The sequence below is a fragment of the Aythya fuligula genome, chromosome 8 (genome assembly GCF_009819795.1).
Source record: "Aythya fuligula isolate bAytFul2 chromosome 8, bAytFul2.pri, whole genome shotgun sequence".
In the NCBI taxonomy this organism is placed as follows: domain Eukaryota; kingdom Metazoa; phylum Chordata; class Aves; order Anseriformes; family Anatidae; genus Aythya; species Aythya fuligula.
Genome location: NC_045566.1, coordinates 2,898,439 through 2,915,251, shown reverse-complemented (window position 1 = coordinate 2,915,251; position 16,813 = coordinate 2,898,439). Strand labels below are relative to the sequence as shown.

The 16,813-nt window shown below is 42.9% G+C and overlaps 1 protein-coding gene across 1 annotated transcript; it reads left to right on the top strand.

Moving 5' to 3' along the window:
* The first annotated feature begins 1,964 nt into the window (after window positions 1-1,964).
* Window positions 1,965-14,148, top strand: USP1 (ubiquitin specific peptidase 1). Its single transcript, XM_032192070.1, has 9 exons — window positions 1,965-1,984; window positions 2,137-2,328; window positions 3,116-3,239; window positions 3,598-3,705; window positions 4,063-4,223; window positions 4,745-5,463; window positions 6,587-6,757; window positions 7,675-7,876; window positions 12,548-14,148. The coding sequence occupies exons 2-9, from the start codon at window positions 2,159-2,161 to the stop codon at window positions 13,278-13,280; spliced, it is 2,388 nt and encodes a 795-aa protein (XP_032047961.1). The 5' UTR covers window positions 1,965-1,984; window positions 2,137-2,158; the 3' UTR covers window positions 13,281-14,148.
* The last annotated feature ends 2,665 nt before the right edge of the window (window positions 14,149-16,813 follow it).

Here is a 16,813-nt window from a genome sequence, read left to right as displayed (position 1 = left end):
ACCTCTGCAGAGCTGGGTTTCCATGAGCTGATGGGGTCAACAGAACCCATAGGGGATCTGCCCATGGGTGCAGTGCAGGGCAGCAGACCCCAGACCCCTGAGGCACTCGGACAAATGCAAAATCCATTTAACTTCCACTGGGAGCTCTCTATCTGGCCAGCTTTGAGGCTTTGTCAGTCCTACTGGACAGATAAGTAAGTTTTTAGCTCAATATCTACCTTGAGCCTCTGAACCTTGGTTCCTCAGGTGATGGGCCTGTCCGTGTGCAGGTATATGAGTGTATTTTGCCCTGTAAGGGATAGCCAAATATGTGTAGCTTGTGTGTGCATGGCTGTCAGAGTATTTATCATTTCTGCCATGATTCAAATGTATATTTAAGGATATTGATCTACAATAATAATTAATTCATGTAGCAAGGTAAAAAAATCCAAAAAGACTGCAAAGAACTTTTCAAAATTAAACTGCTATAAAAAACACTCTTTCATCTAAGAGGCAGGCTTCCAATTTTGTTCCATCACTTCCACATCTGCCACAGCAAATTGCAAAGTTATCCATTGCTGTGCAGGAAACCCAAAGACATAAACGTGAGCCTCCGGGGAGCTGCCTGAGGGGGGGAGTAAAACACAGGCACACAGCGAGGACGGGGCCAGCACTGAGACCTTTTGGAAAATGGTGTGGATCTAAGGCCAGTGCCTGGGTATGGCTGAAAGTCAGTTATGAGACTAATTGGGTAAAATATCTTAGTGAATAATTAGATTTTATTTATTTATTTATTTATTTAACCAAAGTTTTCCTGTGAGTCACGGGTGTGATCCCAACAAAGAAGCGTCCTGCCTTACCAGGCTTTTCTCATAATGCGACTGGTAACACCAGCGCCTAAAAACTCCACCTGCCACACAGAACCCCTCAGTTCTCAGACAAAAAAGTGAACCTTTGTCAGATTTCTGACATTTTGGGTCAATATTCAATTCCACGGCGTTGTAGCCTACAGACCTAATATAGCCAATTTATGCTTTGTTAAGACATGTGGTGACATCGCTGCCACAATTCTCCCATCTCATGCTAAGTCCCACGAGAGAAGAGCTGTGAGGAACCGGCCTTATAAGGCGTAAATATGGACCAATTCTCACAAATTTGTGAAGCGTGCGAGTGGCAATGGATGTATGGGCGAGAGCTCATCAGCAAGCAGAGCCACGAGCGGATTCCTGGCTGAGCGGGGCGGTTCTGTGTTGTGCAGGTGTTCGTTTCGTGCAATGCTTGGGAACAGTTTTTTTATTAACAGTTTAATTATTTTTTTATTAAAACGCTCGCACCACGCGCGTCCCCCCTCGGGCTTCTCCTCAGGGCGGCAGCTGCCTCCCGCCCCCTCCCTCAACCAGCCGCGGGGGGGCGCTGCGGGCCGGCCGCCGCCTCACGGCGCCTCCCGCCGTGATTGGCTGAGGTGGGAAGGGGCGGGGCTTCCCTGGACCAATCCACTTCCCCCTCCGGAGGGGGGGCGGGGGTGTCTGTACGGAATGGTTCGGCCCAGCCGCTCCCCCCCCCCCCCTTCCTGTTCCCCCGGCGCGAGTCCCGGGCCTCGGCCAGGCCTTTACCAGCGCCCGCGCGCGCTCAGGCAGGACCCCGCGGGCTGCCCTGCGCACTGCCTGATGGCGGAGACAGCGTTTCGGCGCCGGTACCACCGGCAGAGCGCTCGCTGGGGCATCTCCTCCCCTCCCTCATACAGCGAGCGGACGGATCCCTCCTTCCACCGTGCCTCCGCGCTGCCTACGCGCTCCCACCTCTCCTCCTCCTCCGGCGTTTGACGCGGGCAGCCCGCGGCGGCTGGGCGCGAGGAGCGCGGCGGGCGGGGGTCCTGGCGGCAAGGCAAACGCGCCAAGTTTCCCGTGGCGGGGCGGGCGGCAAGGCCGGGGCCCGCGGTCTCCATAGCGACGGGCGGCGGGGCCGGGACGGGCCGGGCCGGGCCGGGCGGGGCGGCCATGTAGCGGTGAGCGCCGGGGGAGGGCCACGGGGGCGGCGGGGCCGGGGCCGAGGGGCTGAGGGGGCCGTGAGGGACGCGGCTGAGGGGGCTGAGGGGTCGGTGTCGGGCTCGGTCTGGGCCTGACGCCGCCCCCCCCCCCCCTTCCCCGCTCGCCTCAGGCGGCGTTTCCCGTCCGGGAAGATGCCCGGGGTGCTCCCCAGCGAGAGCGGGGCGGCGCCGCGGGGCAGCCCGTCGAAGCGGAGCCGGCTGTCGCTGAAGCTGTTCCAGAAGAAGGAGGCCAAGCGGGCGCTGGACTTCGCCGAGCCGCAGGACGGCGGCGGGAGCAGCCCCGAGCCGCGGGGAGGAGACGTGTACGTGGGGACACCGTGTGTGTATGTGTGTGGGGGGGCTGCCTCGGGAGGTGCAGGCACGAAGTTCCCCTGGGTTACCTGGACAGAAGGCGGTTTTCTTTATTAGCTTTATTTTAGCTATCAAACTTTTTACAAAATGAATTCTGCTGAAAGAACACCGAATATTAAAGGTCCCTGATGCTGGGAGTAAAAGCGCCGAGCTCGCTGCTCGCTGCTGTGGGTGAATTCATCCACTCGCCTCCCTGCAGCTTGCGGGGATGTGGGATGGGAGGAAGAAAAGTTGCCTCATCGCTATCAACCTGCTGGAGGCTTCGAGATGTGGGTCTGGTGTATCAGGATAGCACATCTCTATGCTATGCACATCGCTATGTGTAATGCGCCAGGTTTTTTGTTAGTTTTTTTACCCCTTCTGTATTTATTCTCAAGTTGTGCTCCCAGCAATGAATGATAAGAATCTGGAGTGAAGGGAAAATATGAGCTAGACCCATCGCACTTCTCTTGGTGCTGCCCTAGGAATGAACAAAAAACACGCAGAAGTATTGTTCAGAGAACTTTGCTGATTCCCTAAATCACTCCACTTCTTGAGAGGTGGGCGTTGGGATAATTGGCAGGCACACTCGCCTTGTAAACCTGCCTCTTTTTGAGTAGGTTACTAGAAAGAAGGGTTACGGTTGAGTTGGCCTGTCTGTGAGTACTTAGAATAGCCATGTGGGCATTCTCGGAAATGCTTTGACACCGTTTTTATTTGTTCTTATTAGTCATTGATTCTGTTTGCACTGTTTTATAGTGACCAGGTTGTTCCTGCAGCACAGCCTCCGTCACTTGTCAGCTGCGAGAGGAAAGACAACATGTTGCCTTTTGTGGGCCTGAATAATCTCGGTAACACTTGTTACCTGAACAGCATCCTTCAGGTAAGAGCATGTCACGGGGCCTCAAAAAGATCCTTTTGTTTTGGTTTAGATGAGATTCTTAGTTTGACATTGCATGGAAGATATCTGGGTGTTGCATACAGGGAATGTAATTACAGTTAGGGGAAAAAAAAAAAAAAGAGGATAGTGCAGGAAGTGGTGTGTACCATGGATTGCCTTGAATAATTAATTTGTCAGTTTAAATACTTGAGCCATGTCCCTGCCCTGAATAATCCCAAATCTTTGCGTGCTGTGCAGCAGCCTTGGGAGATGCAAAGCTAGGTGGATTGTAAGCGTGGACGTGTGATGTCAAATAACTTAGCTCACCAGTTATTATTTTGTTTTAAACTGTTGCTTTTAGGTGTTATATTTTTGTCCTGGCTTTAAAACTGGAGTAAAGCATTTATACAACATCATTTCAAAGAAGAAAGAATCTTTGAAAGAAGAAGGCGAGCAAAAAGCAGACAAGGTAACATATCTCCCTCCGTGTTCCTTTACTTGTATTTGTGCGGGTGAGGCTATGTGCCAGGGCGGTACTGAAAATAGAGCTGTTTCCTTCTGTTCGTAAAAAGTTTTGAAGTATCGGGCTAGTTCAGGTAAAAATAAATTTGAGAAGTTTTGAACTTGTGTTCGAACTTGGCAGTGCTCAGGGTTTCTTTTCTACTGCCAGAAGAGCAGTACATTGACCTAAGCTTACTCATTTCGCATACAGGACAGAAAATCTGTCATGTTTGTTAGAAAACTAAGTGGGGACAGGAGAAAAAGTTTAACTGCTTGTTACAGACAAAACTGCAAGTATTTTACTCCTTTTACATTGTTATTGCAGGGAAATTGTAAAGAAGATCCCCTGGCAAGTTATGAGCTGATCTGCAGCCTGCACTCCCTGATTCTTTCCATTGAGCAGCTTCAAGCCAGCTTTCTCTTAAACCCGGAGAAATACACGGATGAACTCGCTACTCAGCCACGAAGGCTACTCAATACCCTTAGGTACAGGTTGTCTTAAACACTGTCCGAATTTTCGCCTCAAGTTTGGAGGTGGCTGTGATTGTACGGTACAGCGATAGAGACGTGGGGGGTAGAGGATCTTAAATCTGGGGCCTCATTACGTGATTGTAGGAAGGAAGTTTTCCTACATTTCAAAGGGGAGGTTTGTGTTTATTGTTACCTCTATGGTATCATAAGTTTGGAAGTAAATTTTGTTTTTGTAAGAACGTGGTTTCAGTCCCACAGTGGATTTAAAGCAGTGGTTAGCCTGAAGTATGTAAGTACTGTTGTTGTCCTGGGAAGTACCACTGCGAGGCTGCAGCTGAATGTGTGTTAAGTGCTCTTTGGCATGAGGCTGTGGCTACCTTCCCATGGGAATCTGTGAGAGGCGACTTCTCTCTAGGCCTGGAGGGGATCCTCCCCTGCTTTTGTAGCGAAACTTCTCTAATTTAAGCATCTGGTCATGTTAGCTAGCTGGTAATCTGCTCTTCATCCCTTTGCTCCTTTACTTTTGCCTTTAATAGAGAGCTCAACCCTATGTATGAAGGCTACTTGCAGCACGATGCCCAGGAGGTTCTGCAGTGTATCCTAGGTAACATCCAAGAAACGTGTCAGCTACTGAAGAAGGAAGAATTGAACAAACTCCCTTTGGAAGAGCCCGCAGCTAAACTGGAGGAAAAACTTGATGAAAATGTTGAGAGCAACGGAATTGGCAACTCTGCTGAGGAGGAGGACAGTGAGCCGAGCGGCCCTGTGGGAGAGGTGGCCGAAGACAAGCTGCTCAAAGGGAACGGGAAAAGAAAAAGCGATGCCGAAGGTGGCAACGCAAAGAAAAAATCCAAAGTATCGAAAGAACAAATTGCAGCAGAAGAAAATCAAAGACAAACCAGGTCGAAGAGGAAAGCAACGGGAGAAAAGCTCGAAAATCAGACCGATGCCATTGCCAAGTGCTCCACTGAAAACGAGAGTGCGAAGCCCACACAGAAGAAGTCACGACTTCGGTTAAACTGGTTAAAATCTTCGTGCAAACAACCCAGTATTCTGTCCAAATTTTATAGTCTGGGAAAGTTGACAACAAATTTGGGATCCAAAGACCCAGCGAAAGAATACGATGACTGTGAGCTTGAAGAGTCTTCTGTAAAGAGTGAAAATGGCAATAACATTAAAGAAGAGGGTCATGAACCAGCATTTCCTGTGGAAAGCCATAATGAAAAAGGAACTGAAAAAGAACCAAAAAAGGAAGGTTGGTGAACAAGTGTATGGGCTTAAAATTAGAATGATAAGGGAATTACTGTGCATTGGAAGTCAACGTTCAGACTGCACTGCGAGCAGAGCTCTCTAAATACAGAATTACACTCTCAAAAATTGAAAAAGATGTTTTTGAAATTGTTTTATACACTTGTAATTTTTGTTCTATGCCCTGGCTTGTTTAGCTTAGATTTAAATAGGCCTTTCACTAATGTCGTGTAATCGTTATTCAATATATATATATATATTTTATATATATATTTATAAAAAAACATATTACCAGGTTTATATTCCCACTAACATTTGTCATCTATAGAAATAGGAAGTGAATTCGAAACATAAAGAAAACAGAATGAAACCCTGCAGGCAATGGGTGTGTGTCCTAAGCCCTTACAAGCAATATTCTCACCTTCCCTTCCTGTTCTTTAGTCCTTCCATATTTTCAGCCTTCCCAGGAACTAGGAAAGCCTCAGGACATGTGCGAATTGGCTGGCAGGTGTGAATTTTGAGTGTCAGCAGAACAAGGTAACTGTTGAGGGAAGGGGCACAGTATGCGTTAGTAGTCACTAACGTGGAGCTTTTTTTCTGATCTAACCACCAATTTTTATGAAAACATCTGAAGGAATGCAGAATCTTTCAAGATCCTCATTTCTTCATCAGATTTGACTAAAATTGGCCAACTAATCCAGGTAAATATTGGAGGAGAGGAAGTGAGACCAAATACAAAGCAGGCAATAATACAAGTGTGATGCTCCTTGAGGAGGCTGACGGTCTGTACAAAGAAGGTAGTGAGTGCACTGATGGCAAACACTGTCTAGAATGTGACAAGTGAAACTTCAACTATAAAAGAAGGATCTAATCTTAGAACTTAAAAGTTTGAGAGCAAAGAGAAAGAAGCTTCCTGTTTAGTAGTAGGTAGTGATACTGTGAAAACTCATGTGATAAGCAGGTTTTGTTTTTTTTTTTTTTTTTTTTTTTACATTACACCTCTGTAGAATCCCTGAGGCACCACATATCTGACACTGTGATATTTTTTATCCACAAAGAGTCGCCAGGTTCTGTAGTGTCTGTTGAACAAAGCACGCCTAAGTAAGCTGTGTGGCATGTACTCTCTCTAGGTACGGAGCTGGCTGTTTTTGAACTAGTGGAGAAATTGTTCCAGGGCCAGTTAGTACTGAGAACAAGATGCTTGGAGTGCGAGTGCTTCACTGAAAGAAGAGAAGACTTCCAGGACATCAGCGTTCCAGTGCAGGAAGATGAACTTTCTAAAACTGAAGAAAGTTCTGAAAGTAAGTAATTACCGAAAAGGGTTGTGGTTTGTTTCTGCTTCAGACAGCCATTGAGGAAGGCGTTGTTCCTTGACAGTGCCGTATCTGTCCCTTGTTTGTGCTGGTTAAAATTAGAGGCTGTTCTGTTATCTCTTGTCCTGATTATCAGCGTTGTGTTTACAAGGTCTAAAGTTAATGCAGACGGATCCAGACACTATTAAAATCGCCTCAGATCTTAACGCATAACAGGCTGCTTACAGTCCTTCACTCATGTACATATTTTCCTGCTTATAAATGAGTATTTTCTTTGATTTGGGTCTGTCCTTTCTTCCGTGGTAAGATTCTTATGAATGCAAGATTAAGCAGAAGAAATTTTTTTCTTTATTTTTCTTATAATAAATAAATCTTGCTTTAAAAATCAATATTTATATTATTTTTAGAGAACATTTTTGTCGTTACCTTAGTACTGTGTGCTTTACATTTGGAAACGTTAGTCGTCTGGTGTGAGCCACAGCTGGTAGCGAGCCGTGCCTGACTTTTACCTACTCTCAAAAGTAAGCAGTCAGCATGGCAGCAAGACACTGTGAATTTCAGAATTTTAAATAAATCATTTTTAGTGCTCGTAGACTTAATGCAGAGCAGCTTCCACTATTTTTGCCCACCCTGTGTTGCTGAAGCGCTTCCGAGTTCAGTGTGTGTACGTGGTGGTGTTTATATGTGCGTGTATGTTTCAGGTAAGAGCATCCATTGATTGGTGGCTGCATAATTTCCTGAAATGATTCAAAGATTGGAATACATTTTCTATTTCACACATTGGGTATTCTTCACAGTGTTCTTGGTAGTTTTTTGTTTTGTTTTGTTTTTTTTGTTTTTTCTGATGGGATGCATTGGAAATACAAATAACCATGTGTGTATGAATGTAATGATTCTCTTTTCAGTTTCTCCAGAGCCAAAAACAGAAATGAAGACTCTTAAGTGGGCAATTTCGCAGTTTGCATCAGTGGAAAGGATTGTGGGAGAGGATAAATATTTCTGCGAGAACTGCCATCATTACACAGAAGCAGAACGCAGTCTTTTATTTGATAAAATGCCTGAAGTTATAACAATTCATTTGAAGTGCTTTGCTGCTAGTGGCATAGAGTGAGTATGCTGATTCGCTATGTTATGAAACAGTGCTGTTGAAAGGGAAATCTTATCAGAGGAGATGAAAATGCCTTAAATTCTCCAAAAGCAAGTTTCTAGATTGAAATTAGGGGCTGTGTCTCACTGACTTAGCTTCATAAGGGCTTTTTATTGTTAGAAGCAGTGACAAAAATTTATCCTCAGGAAAAAAGACTCTTAGGAGGCTTCTTGCCAAAAAGCTTTACCGCTATGCTTAGAACAGCTCAATATCCCCATGCTTCTTTTAACATCACCTGTGTGTGAGAGCTTAGAGGCATTTTTAAGTACTTCAGCAGAACAAGTGATGAGAACAAAACCGAATGCTACGCTCACAGCTAGCGGTGCTGTGGTCTTTAACTGAACAGCAGTACTAAAACTGGGAGGGGAGGGCTTAGATCAACACTTTGAAGAGCTAACATACTACAGACAAATTGCTAATGCTCTATTTTAAAGGAATAGATCAATGGCATTCATGTTCAACTGCCAAGCAATTAATTTGTTATATAATATGAAAATCCTTGGTTTTTCTACCATTATTCATACTGAGGAGTTGAGAGATTTCCTTTAGGGTGAGAGACATGATTATATCCCTGCAATAGGATACACAAATAAAACAGTGCCGTGACAACTTACGGCACAGCATTTTGCAGTAGCTCCAGTGAGATTCAAATAATGAGAAATGAGAACTTTTAACTGTACGATATTCCCCTAGACCCTTTAGAAAATTGTTAATACGACTGATTTGCATTTTTGAGTGATAGACGATTTCAATAACACTTGCAGACTTGATCTTTCCTTCAGCTTTTTCCAGTACTCACTAAAACGTAGCTTTTGTGCTCTGCGTTAACTTTGCTGGATGCTGCAACAGAAGAGAAATGTGCTGGTTGAGCATCCCCCCGATGGCATCTGTTTGAGAGAGCCAAGCACACTGCGCTGCTGCAGCCTGCCTGGTTTATAACCCTGCATAAACGGAGTGTTCTGGTGGCACGGCTTTGTTCTGAGCCTTAACAGAGCTCCTTTGTGACCTACAGTACATTATTTAGGCACCAATTGGCTTGGCTTTTTATGCACCAACTTCCTGGTGCTTAGCCATTCCCTGTAGGTTGGCTGTAGACCTTCAGAGTCATCCTGACGGCAGGAAATTAACACACGAAGCCTTCAGTGGCATTTTCTAACCATTGTGTCACCACTGGAAGTGGGTAGGACCTTTGGCACTAGACACAAAGTATGAGTGGAGTGACTTGTCACAGGACACGCTGTGAACTGATAACTGAGATCAGTATAAATCCCATTTGTGAAGAACTATTTTCAGGGATTGTATTAGATATTTTTTTACTAGTAGTTTACTAAGATTTTTTGAAAGTGGAGTTCTCACCCTCAATTTTTAGTGCTTGTTGTTAGGAGTATTAACTTTCTGACTTGAGTGGAAAGGACAAAACTTCCTCTTTGTAAGTCTGCTAACATTTCTTCTGACAACTGTAATGTTACTGGATAGCCTTTGATGTGAGGTGGAATCATTATCATTAGAGGTTATTCAAAAAACACAACCTGAGAGAGAGAACCTGGACGTTATCTTCAGCTTGTGCCTACCTCTGCTACCTCTCTGTTTCTGTGAGGAAGCACTTGCAGCTTACAGGCTAACCTGCTGTCTGCTGAGTCACTTACCTCTTCTGTCCTGGCACTCTTCAGGTCCTTGCTCCAAAAATACTAAGACCTGTACCCAGGTCAGAGTGAATCCAGCCTCTTGTGGTCTTCCTCCTGTGCCCTTTGAATGTGTCCTGTGTTTTCTGCCAAGCTCTAGCAGCCAGAGGTTGAGGAAGTAGAAGTGGAAAAATCGAACGTAGTCCTGGAGGCAGTGATGAACCAAACTGCGTGGAGGATCGCTTCTCGGTTTTTGGCTTGGACTTTTTATCTTGGACAAAACCATGTCACTGCTAAACATACTGATTTGGAGTAATAACACGCAGCTGCAAGTCAAATGGGGAAAGAGCCAAAAGAGCCAAGGCTAGTAAATAAAGTGCTGGCTTCCCCTACAGTAGCTGGAGTTGCTGTTATTACGGCGTGTTTTGCACTACAAGCTTTGATGGAGCTTCCCCCAGTTCAATTAACTTGTAATATTTATTGTAAAAAAACAAAAACAACAACAAAAAAAACTTGTTCTCCATGGACAAGACTGCCGTAATTTGTCCTTAAAAGTAGTACCAGATGGTTTTGCTGCTTTAACTAAGACGCTTAAACTGAGAATGTTCCTATCACTGTTCTCCTAGCTCCAATAAAATCTTTGAAATCTCGTCTGCTTCTCAGTCATGCTCTACTGAGTTCTCTGACAGCTGAGTTTAATAAGTGAAGAAAAATAAAGCAGAAAGCAGTGGTACTGTAAATAAATATTTGAAGTTAGGAGGGCTTTGCTCCATCTTTTTTAGACTGGCCTGCAAAGTGGCTTTTAAAAATAAAGCAGCCAGTGTGAACATCTACTAGCCTGGGGCTGAGTAATGCTGTTTGGCAAGGGTGGGGAGAGGAAGTACTGGGTCAGGGGGGTAAACAGCCCCGCGCTCAGATGAGGAAGCTATTAAGTGAACCGTGCACCTGGTAACATCTCATTCAGCCTGTTCACGATGCACAACTGGCATCTAAGAGAAAATTGAGGTATTTGACAAGTGAAATGGTATCAGGTAAGAGCAGGTGACTTACTGGTTTTAATGAAGTCTTACTCTGAGGTTTTGTAACTGTCACATTTGCTAGTTAGTGAAAGCAGAGCTTATGCCCTGGAGAATCCTTACTTGGCTTATTTAATGTTTTATGTGTCAGAAGAGTTGTAGTAAAATAGCTTAAGCCTTTAAGGTCTATAATAACTTGAGGTATTAAATCAGTACAGTGGGTAAAGTTCCACGAATTTATGCCTCAGAAATAGAATTGCAGAAGTCAGGTTTGTTGTGTATGAACTACTGTGCAGCAGTCAGAGGAGGCAGAGTACTTGGCATGCAATTTTTCTGTCTTCAGATTATCATTAAGAAGAACAAAAAGCTAATAGGAAAAGATTTCCTCTCTTATTCCCTCCTCTCCAAATCTTTCTGATGCTGGATCTCATTCAGAAAAAAAGGTAGAGCCTGTTTTTTAATGTTTTATTTTAATATGATTGTCATAGTGTGCTTGAGTGGGACTGCATTTCTGATCTTAGACTGTCAGTAAGCACTTTGAGTATTCTCTTCTGAGTATCTCTTTCTGGCTAACAATAGGGATTTCCAGAAAATTTAAGATTTATTTCTGATGATCTGCTGTTTTTCTTTTGGTGCAGTCAAATGTTCACTATAAACCTAGGTCTAAAATGTGCTGAGGTTGGAGTTGAGTACACGTGAGTGACTGAGGGCACCTGTGTATGTGTGAGTGTGTTTGTGCTTATGAAGGTTTATGGCTGGGAACATTAGCAACACATTTAAAAGTACAGCAGGATCAAAACTAAACCCAGTAAAACCAAAGCAATATTCTGTTATCTCCAATTATGCCTATACTGTTGTCTGTTTACATTTCCATTGGATTAAAAGTAATTATGAGACTTTATTATGGGAAAAGTAAAGGTGAATAACAGTAGTTGGCTCTTTGATGCCCATGTTTTGCAGAGTTTGTGTTCTGCACTGCTTTTCCCTATGACACCCTAATGTTTGACTAAGGCTGAAACATCACTGAAATCTCCTGGGACACCAGGAGATATTGTTAAATAAAGGGGTTAATTATATTGGCTATGCAGTATGTAAATCATGTAAAAGCTGAATGATTCAGAGAGGCTAATATGCAAAAGAGCTGATTAAGTCCCGACTCTTTTTTTTCTTTCTAAACTCCTTAGAATTCTGTCCAAACTCTATAGAAGATCCTAAGTGAAAGGACTTAGGAATTTACAATGAGAGAAGTTTGAGCTGAGAGCGAGATGCTGTGTGTTTATGGAAATGCCAGACGCTTTTCCAAAGTGAATCAGCGAGATAATTGCATAAAGAAACTAAGATAGGACAGTTAATGAACAATCCCTAGCAAAAAGAAAGTTACTTAATTATCCTTAGATAACTGTCCTTCGCATACCATTGGCAATACACTGCAGGGCATTAAGGTGATCTGAGAAAAACTGCCTACTATAGTAAAAATTCCGTTTCTTTGAGTGACATTTAGCAAGTGATTTTTTCAAAACCTTTAAGGAAAAAACCCTGCTTACTCTGTACCTTGGATGCTAAAGCTTATCAAAGCTGGTAAGCAGGTTGATGTCTGTAAAGAAGTGGAAGTATAATCACAGAAGCATGAATGATAACAATGAAAAACTCGTTTTTGTCACTATTTAAAGCTTACTTTAAGTAAAGAGGCATCAGCTTCTGAAAAGGGAAGTCCCTTAGTTAAAATACACGGCTATTAGGTTGTAAGACTTACCAGTACGCATACCTGCAAAAAGCTTTTTTTACTTAATTGGTGCCTAGGGCAGATGCTCGTGATAAGCAAGTAGAAAAAAGTAAGCAGCAGCTTTTCACATTCGTATCTCTCTGTCTCTCATTCATATCTCTATGTTACTAATAGAAGAACAAGAATACAGGCTCAGTGTGTGGGCCTTTTAAAGCAGGATTTATTGTGTGCTGAGGGGGCAAGATGTCTAACTTTGTTTTTCTTCTGAAGGTTTGATTGCTATGGTGGGCTGTCCAAGATAAACACTCCCCTGCTGACGCCTCTCAAATTGTCACTAGAAGAATGGAGCACGAAGCCAACTAACGACACCTACGGATTATTTGCTGTGGTAATGCACAGTGGCATTACAATTAGCAGTGGACACTACACAGCCTCTGTCAAAATCACAGATCTTAACAGCCTAGAGATAGACAAGGGAAACTTCATCACTGACCAAATGTACGAAATGATTAAGCCAGAACCACTGAACGAGGAGGAAGCGCGAACTGTCGCCGAAGACTACGATGACGGCGAAGTCTCTTTTAGAGTCAACGGGAATGCACAGCCAGGGAAAGTTCTGAACAAAAAGAACATGGAAGCTGTGGGACTTCTGGGGGGACAGAAGAGCAAGTCTGACTGTGACTTGTACAATAACAAACCAGCTAACGCTGAGAAGTTTCTTAATATAGTTACCGAAAACAGAAACCCGGAGTCTAGCAATACTAACGGAAGCGTGGAGTGCAGTACGGAGCACAGCGATCAGAACGGGGTTGCCTTCAGCGGACTAGAAAACAAAGCTTTGTACGTATTGCAGAGCCTGAAAGAGTATGAAGGAAAGTGGTTGCTTTTTGATGACTCTGAAGTAAAGGTCACAGAGGAAAAGGACTTTCTGAATTCTCTTTCTCCGACATCGTCATCTACGTCAACTCCTTACTTACTGTTTTATAAGAAAATTGTAGAGTGATACTGTATTTTGACTGTAAATATTAAGGATTTGCATACACCTATTGCCTGATTTGCATCAGGACTACCTGGAAGAAACAGAAGTTTGTTTTTTTGAAGCTACTGGATCATAAATTTTCTGGTCTTTGCGTTCTGTGTAAGTGGCTCAACTTGAATTAATAAACCATGCCCTAGAACTTAACTCACATAGTAACTTTTATGCTGAATAGCGATATTATCTTTTAGGAATACCGATTTGTATAGTTCCTGAATGATGCCTACAATACATGGTAGTGGTTTTAACACAGCTCTAGTTCTCAGACATGCCTCTTGTATTATTAGCTTTTTTTTAATAAAAGTTATTTGTATTCATATTCTGGAGTAAATGTATATTAACTAGCAGATTTCATCAGAAGTTGTGTATTTTTGTAACTTGCGAAGTAATACTTCATATATAGTCTTTGAGTAATCGACGTGGTTTGCTGATGGCATTCTCCTTACCCAGTCCTATACCGCTCAGTGCATCCCAAAGCACAAGAAAAGGGGCTTACAGCTTTGTTTAGTGTATTGGAAGGAGCTGAACTTAATAGAAATGTTTGATGTTCTAATTTACATCTTGTTGCATAGGTGTTAAATGGGCATAAGTGTAAATAGGTGTGATTAATACTTCAAAACAGGGAGCGTGTAGTGTAATTAAAATACTTTTGTACTTCTTAAGAGTAAAGCCCTCTAATATGCATATCTGTTTGGGTGGATTTGGAATTTAGTGGTGATCTTATAACAGTTAATTTGTACTTCGAGCTCACTGAAAGGTGAGCAAACGAAAGCATTTGGCTTGATGCTTTGTTGAGAATGTATATATGAAATAAAAAAAAATATGATATGCATCAGAGATGACTAAGTCAGACTTTGTCTTCGGAGAGGAAAAAGGGGGAAGTGGGAGTGGTTGGGCACCGTTACAGAATGGTTGGGAAATGATCCACCTTGAAAGGGAAGATGAGAGCGCTCTAAAGTAGCAGCATTTTGTGTTTTTAACTGTCTTGTACCACATCCTAACGCCACGGGACTTGATGACTACAGTAAGGTTTGGAGGCAATGGAAAAGGAAAACTATGATTATTGTAAAAACAAATGTTTGACATTTAAATGCTAGAGATTAAAATCCAAACTCATCTATTAGATGCTAAAATGTTGAGCAGCGTCCTGTAAACTGCAATCAATCAGAATTTGAAATACATGGCATGACATACACCAAGCTCTGCTGACATGACGTGAAGTGCTGCTGCACAGACAGACAAGGAAAGATACCCAGCATGTAAGCACACCCTATTTTTCAGAATATGTTTAAGCTTTTTCAAATATTAATTATTTATAAGAAAAGCCCTAGAAACCTGTACCTGTTTATTCTCCCTTTTTTTTTTTTTAACAATCTTTTAATCTTTTTTTTATAATGCAATAAACACTGAGATAAGTCATGAAAATATATTTGGTGTATTTTTCATGATCTGATGGACTGCTGTTTTTTGTACAGGCCATGATTGCAATAGGTAAAACATGCTTCAGCCAAGAAAACTTGTACTTCCATTATGAAAGTGTAAAAAAGGCTGGACTACCCTTGGAGCTGCCTATAACCTCATGCTGAACAGCTGTCTAATAATTTCTGCGGAGGAGAAAAATCTTGAATTACGAATTCAATGAGATACCAAAACATTGTAATCGTACTAAGTAATTTCACTGTCCAAAACAAGAAGTACTTACACTTTAAAAAAAAAAAAAAAAAAAATCACCCAAAATAATTGTAATCTTACCTTGCAAGGATAGCCAAATCACATCAGAATGCTTTTTTTTTTTTTTTTTTTTTTTTTTTAGGGAGTTTGCTGAATTTCAGCCTGCAGAAAAAGTTTTATTTTCCACACTTGACCCAGGACATCTTTTTCTTACCCAGTTATAGGAACAGGAAATGTTCCGTGGAAACAAAATAGGGTTATATGCAGCAAAATAGTGGCTACAGTGCCAACAAAGACAGACCCGGCTGCCTTCCATCGTACCGTACGGCTTGAGAGGACTGGCCTGTGTAAGCGCTTGAAGGCAAAATGTCACCAGCTGGAATATGCTGCAGTAAAACCAGTCCCATGGCATGAGGATATATAAAACGTTCTTTCATGGTTTTTGTTCTTTCATGTTGTTTTTTTTTTTTTCCTTGTTTTGAGGTTTATTCAAATAAAGCACTCGCTGCCCTTCCTGAACTAGTAATACACCGCAGTAGCCGATGTCTTGCACTACACGTGACCCCTGGTTTGCTGTAACTGAAAACAAAGAGTGACTGCTCAATTTTAGCCTTCACTGATACAACACTCGAGTTTTACATAATTGCTGAGCTGGCTGTACTGATAAGCCATGCGGATTTATGCTGAAGGGGGGTTAGACAGTGCTAGCAAGGGACAGTTGTCCACAGTTTGTATTAAAACATATTATTTCTTCAGCCAGAAAAGCATCTACAAGAACTACAGTGAGTTAAGGTTTCATTCTTTCATGGCTATTGGGATTCCAACCTCCCCCCAATCTGTTTGTACATATTACTAGCAATATCTTGCAAAGTGACCTTCCTCCCTAATATCTTCCATTATGAGAGTCCCCAACTCCCCTGCTACCTTCAACACCTTCTTAACATCTCCATGCTCTGCAATGAGCTTTTGAAATGAGGGCAAGGAAAGGAAAAAAAAAAAAAAAAAAAAAAAAGGATTAGGTTAGAGGAATAGTTTTTCTTCACATCGGAACTTCCATGCTGACCTTTCGGTGTTACAACCCGTACCACAGACCTAGTTCAGGATGACGTGATCAAGGGAAACACTCAAAGACCCGTAAGCTGAGAAGAGCACCACCACTACGCAGCTGTTGGGAAAAAAAAAGAGCATGGGAGAAAACGAGAATCATCAGTGCTGCTTCCCCTTCCTCCTGGCACCCGCTGCGGGCTGCAGAGCCTCAGCCCCTGTCCCGCTGGGGCTCCCAGCCCTGGTGCCCTTCCAGCCCTGCTCAGGAGCAAGAGTGTGATGGGCAGCCAGAAATAACCAAGTGCGACAAGAACAAAAAAAGACCTCACTACTGTGGCAGAAAGGTGGGTGCTTGCTGCCGCTACAGGAGCTCAAACAGAAAGGGGGGACCCAAAGAAACAGCACCTTGGGGATGGGCACAGCAGAAATCAATATGAAAGGTATTTAGACTGGAAAGGTCAAACTTACGATTTGGAACTGGCGACGTGCAGTGTGATTGCAACCTTAAAGGCTCCTGGCTAAAAAGCATATATATTTTCTTGTATGATTACATATATGCTTACAGCAGTACTCTTATCTATTTGTTTAACCTATATATACATAAATACATGTTTATGTATGTATATTTAGGTATTCATGTAGAGTGAGTAAGCTCGTGTTTAATCACGTACCCTTTTTTCCAAGCGACCTTGTTCACTATAGAGGAAAAGACGAAGGACTAGATTTAGGAGTAATGCAGTCAGCTCCAATTCTGTTTCCTTGAAGTGCTGTCTTAGCCACCAAAA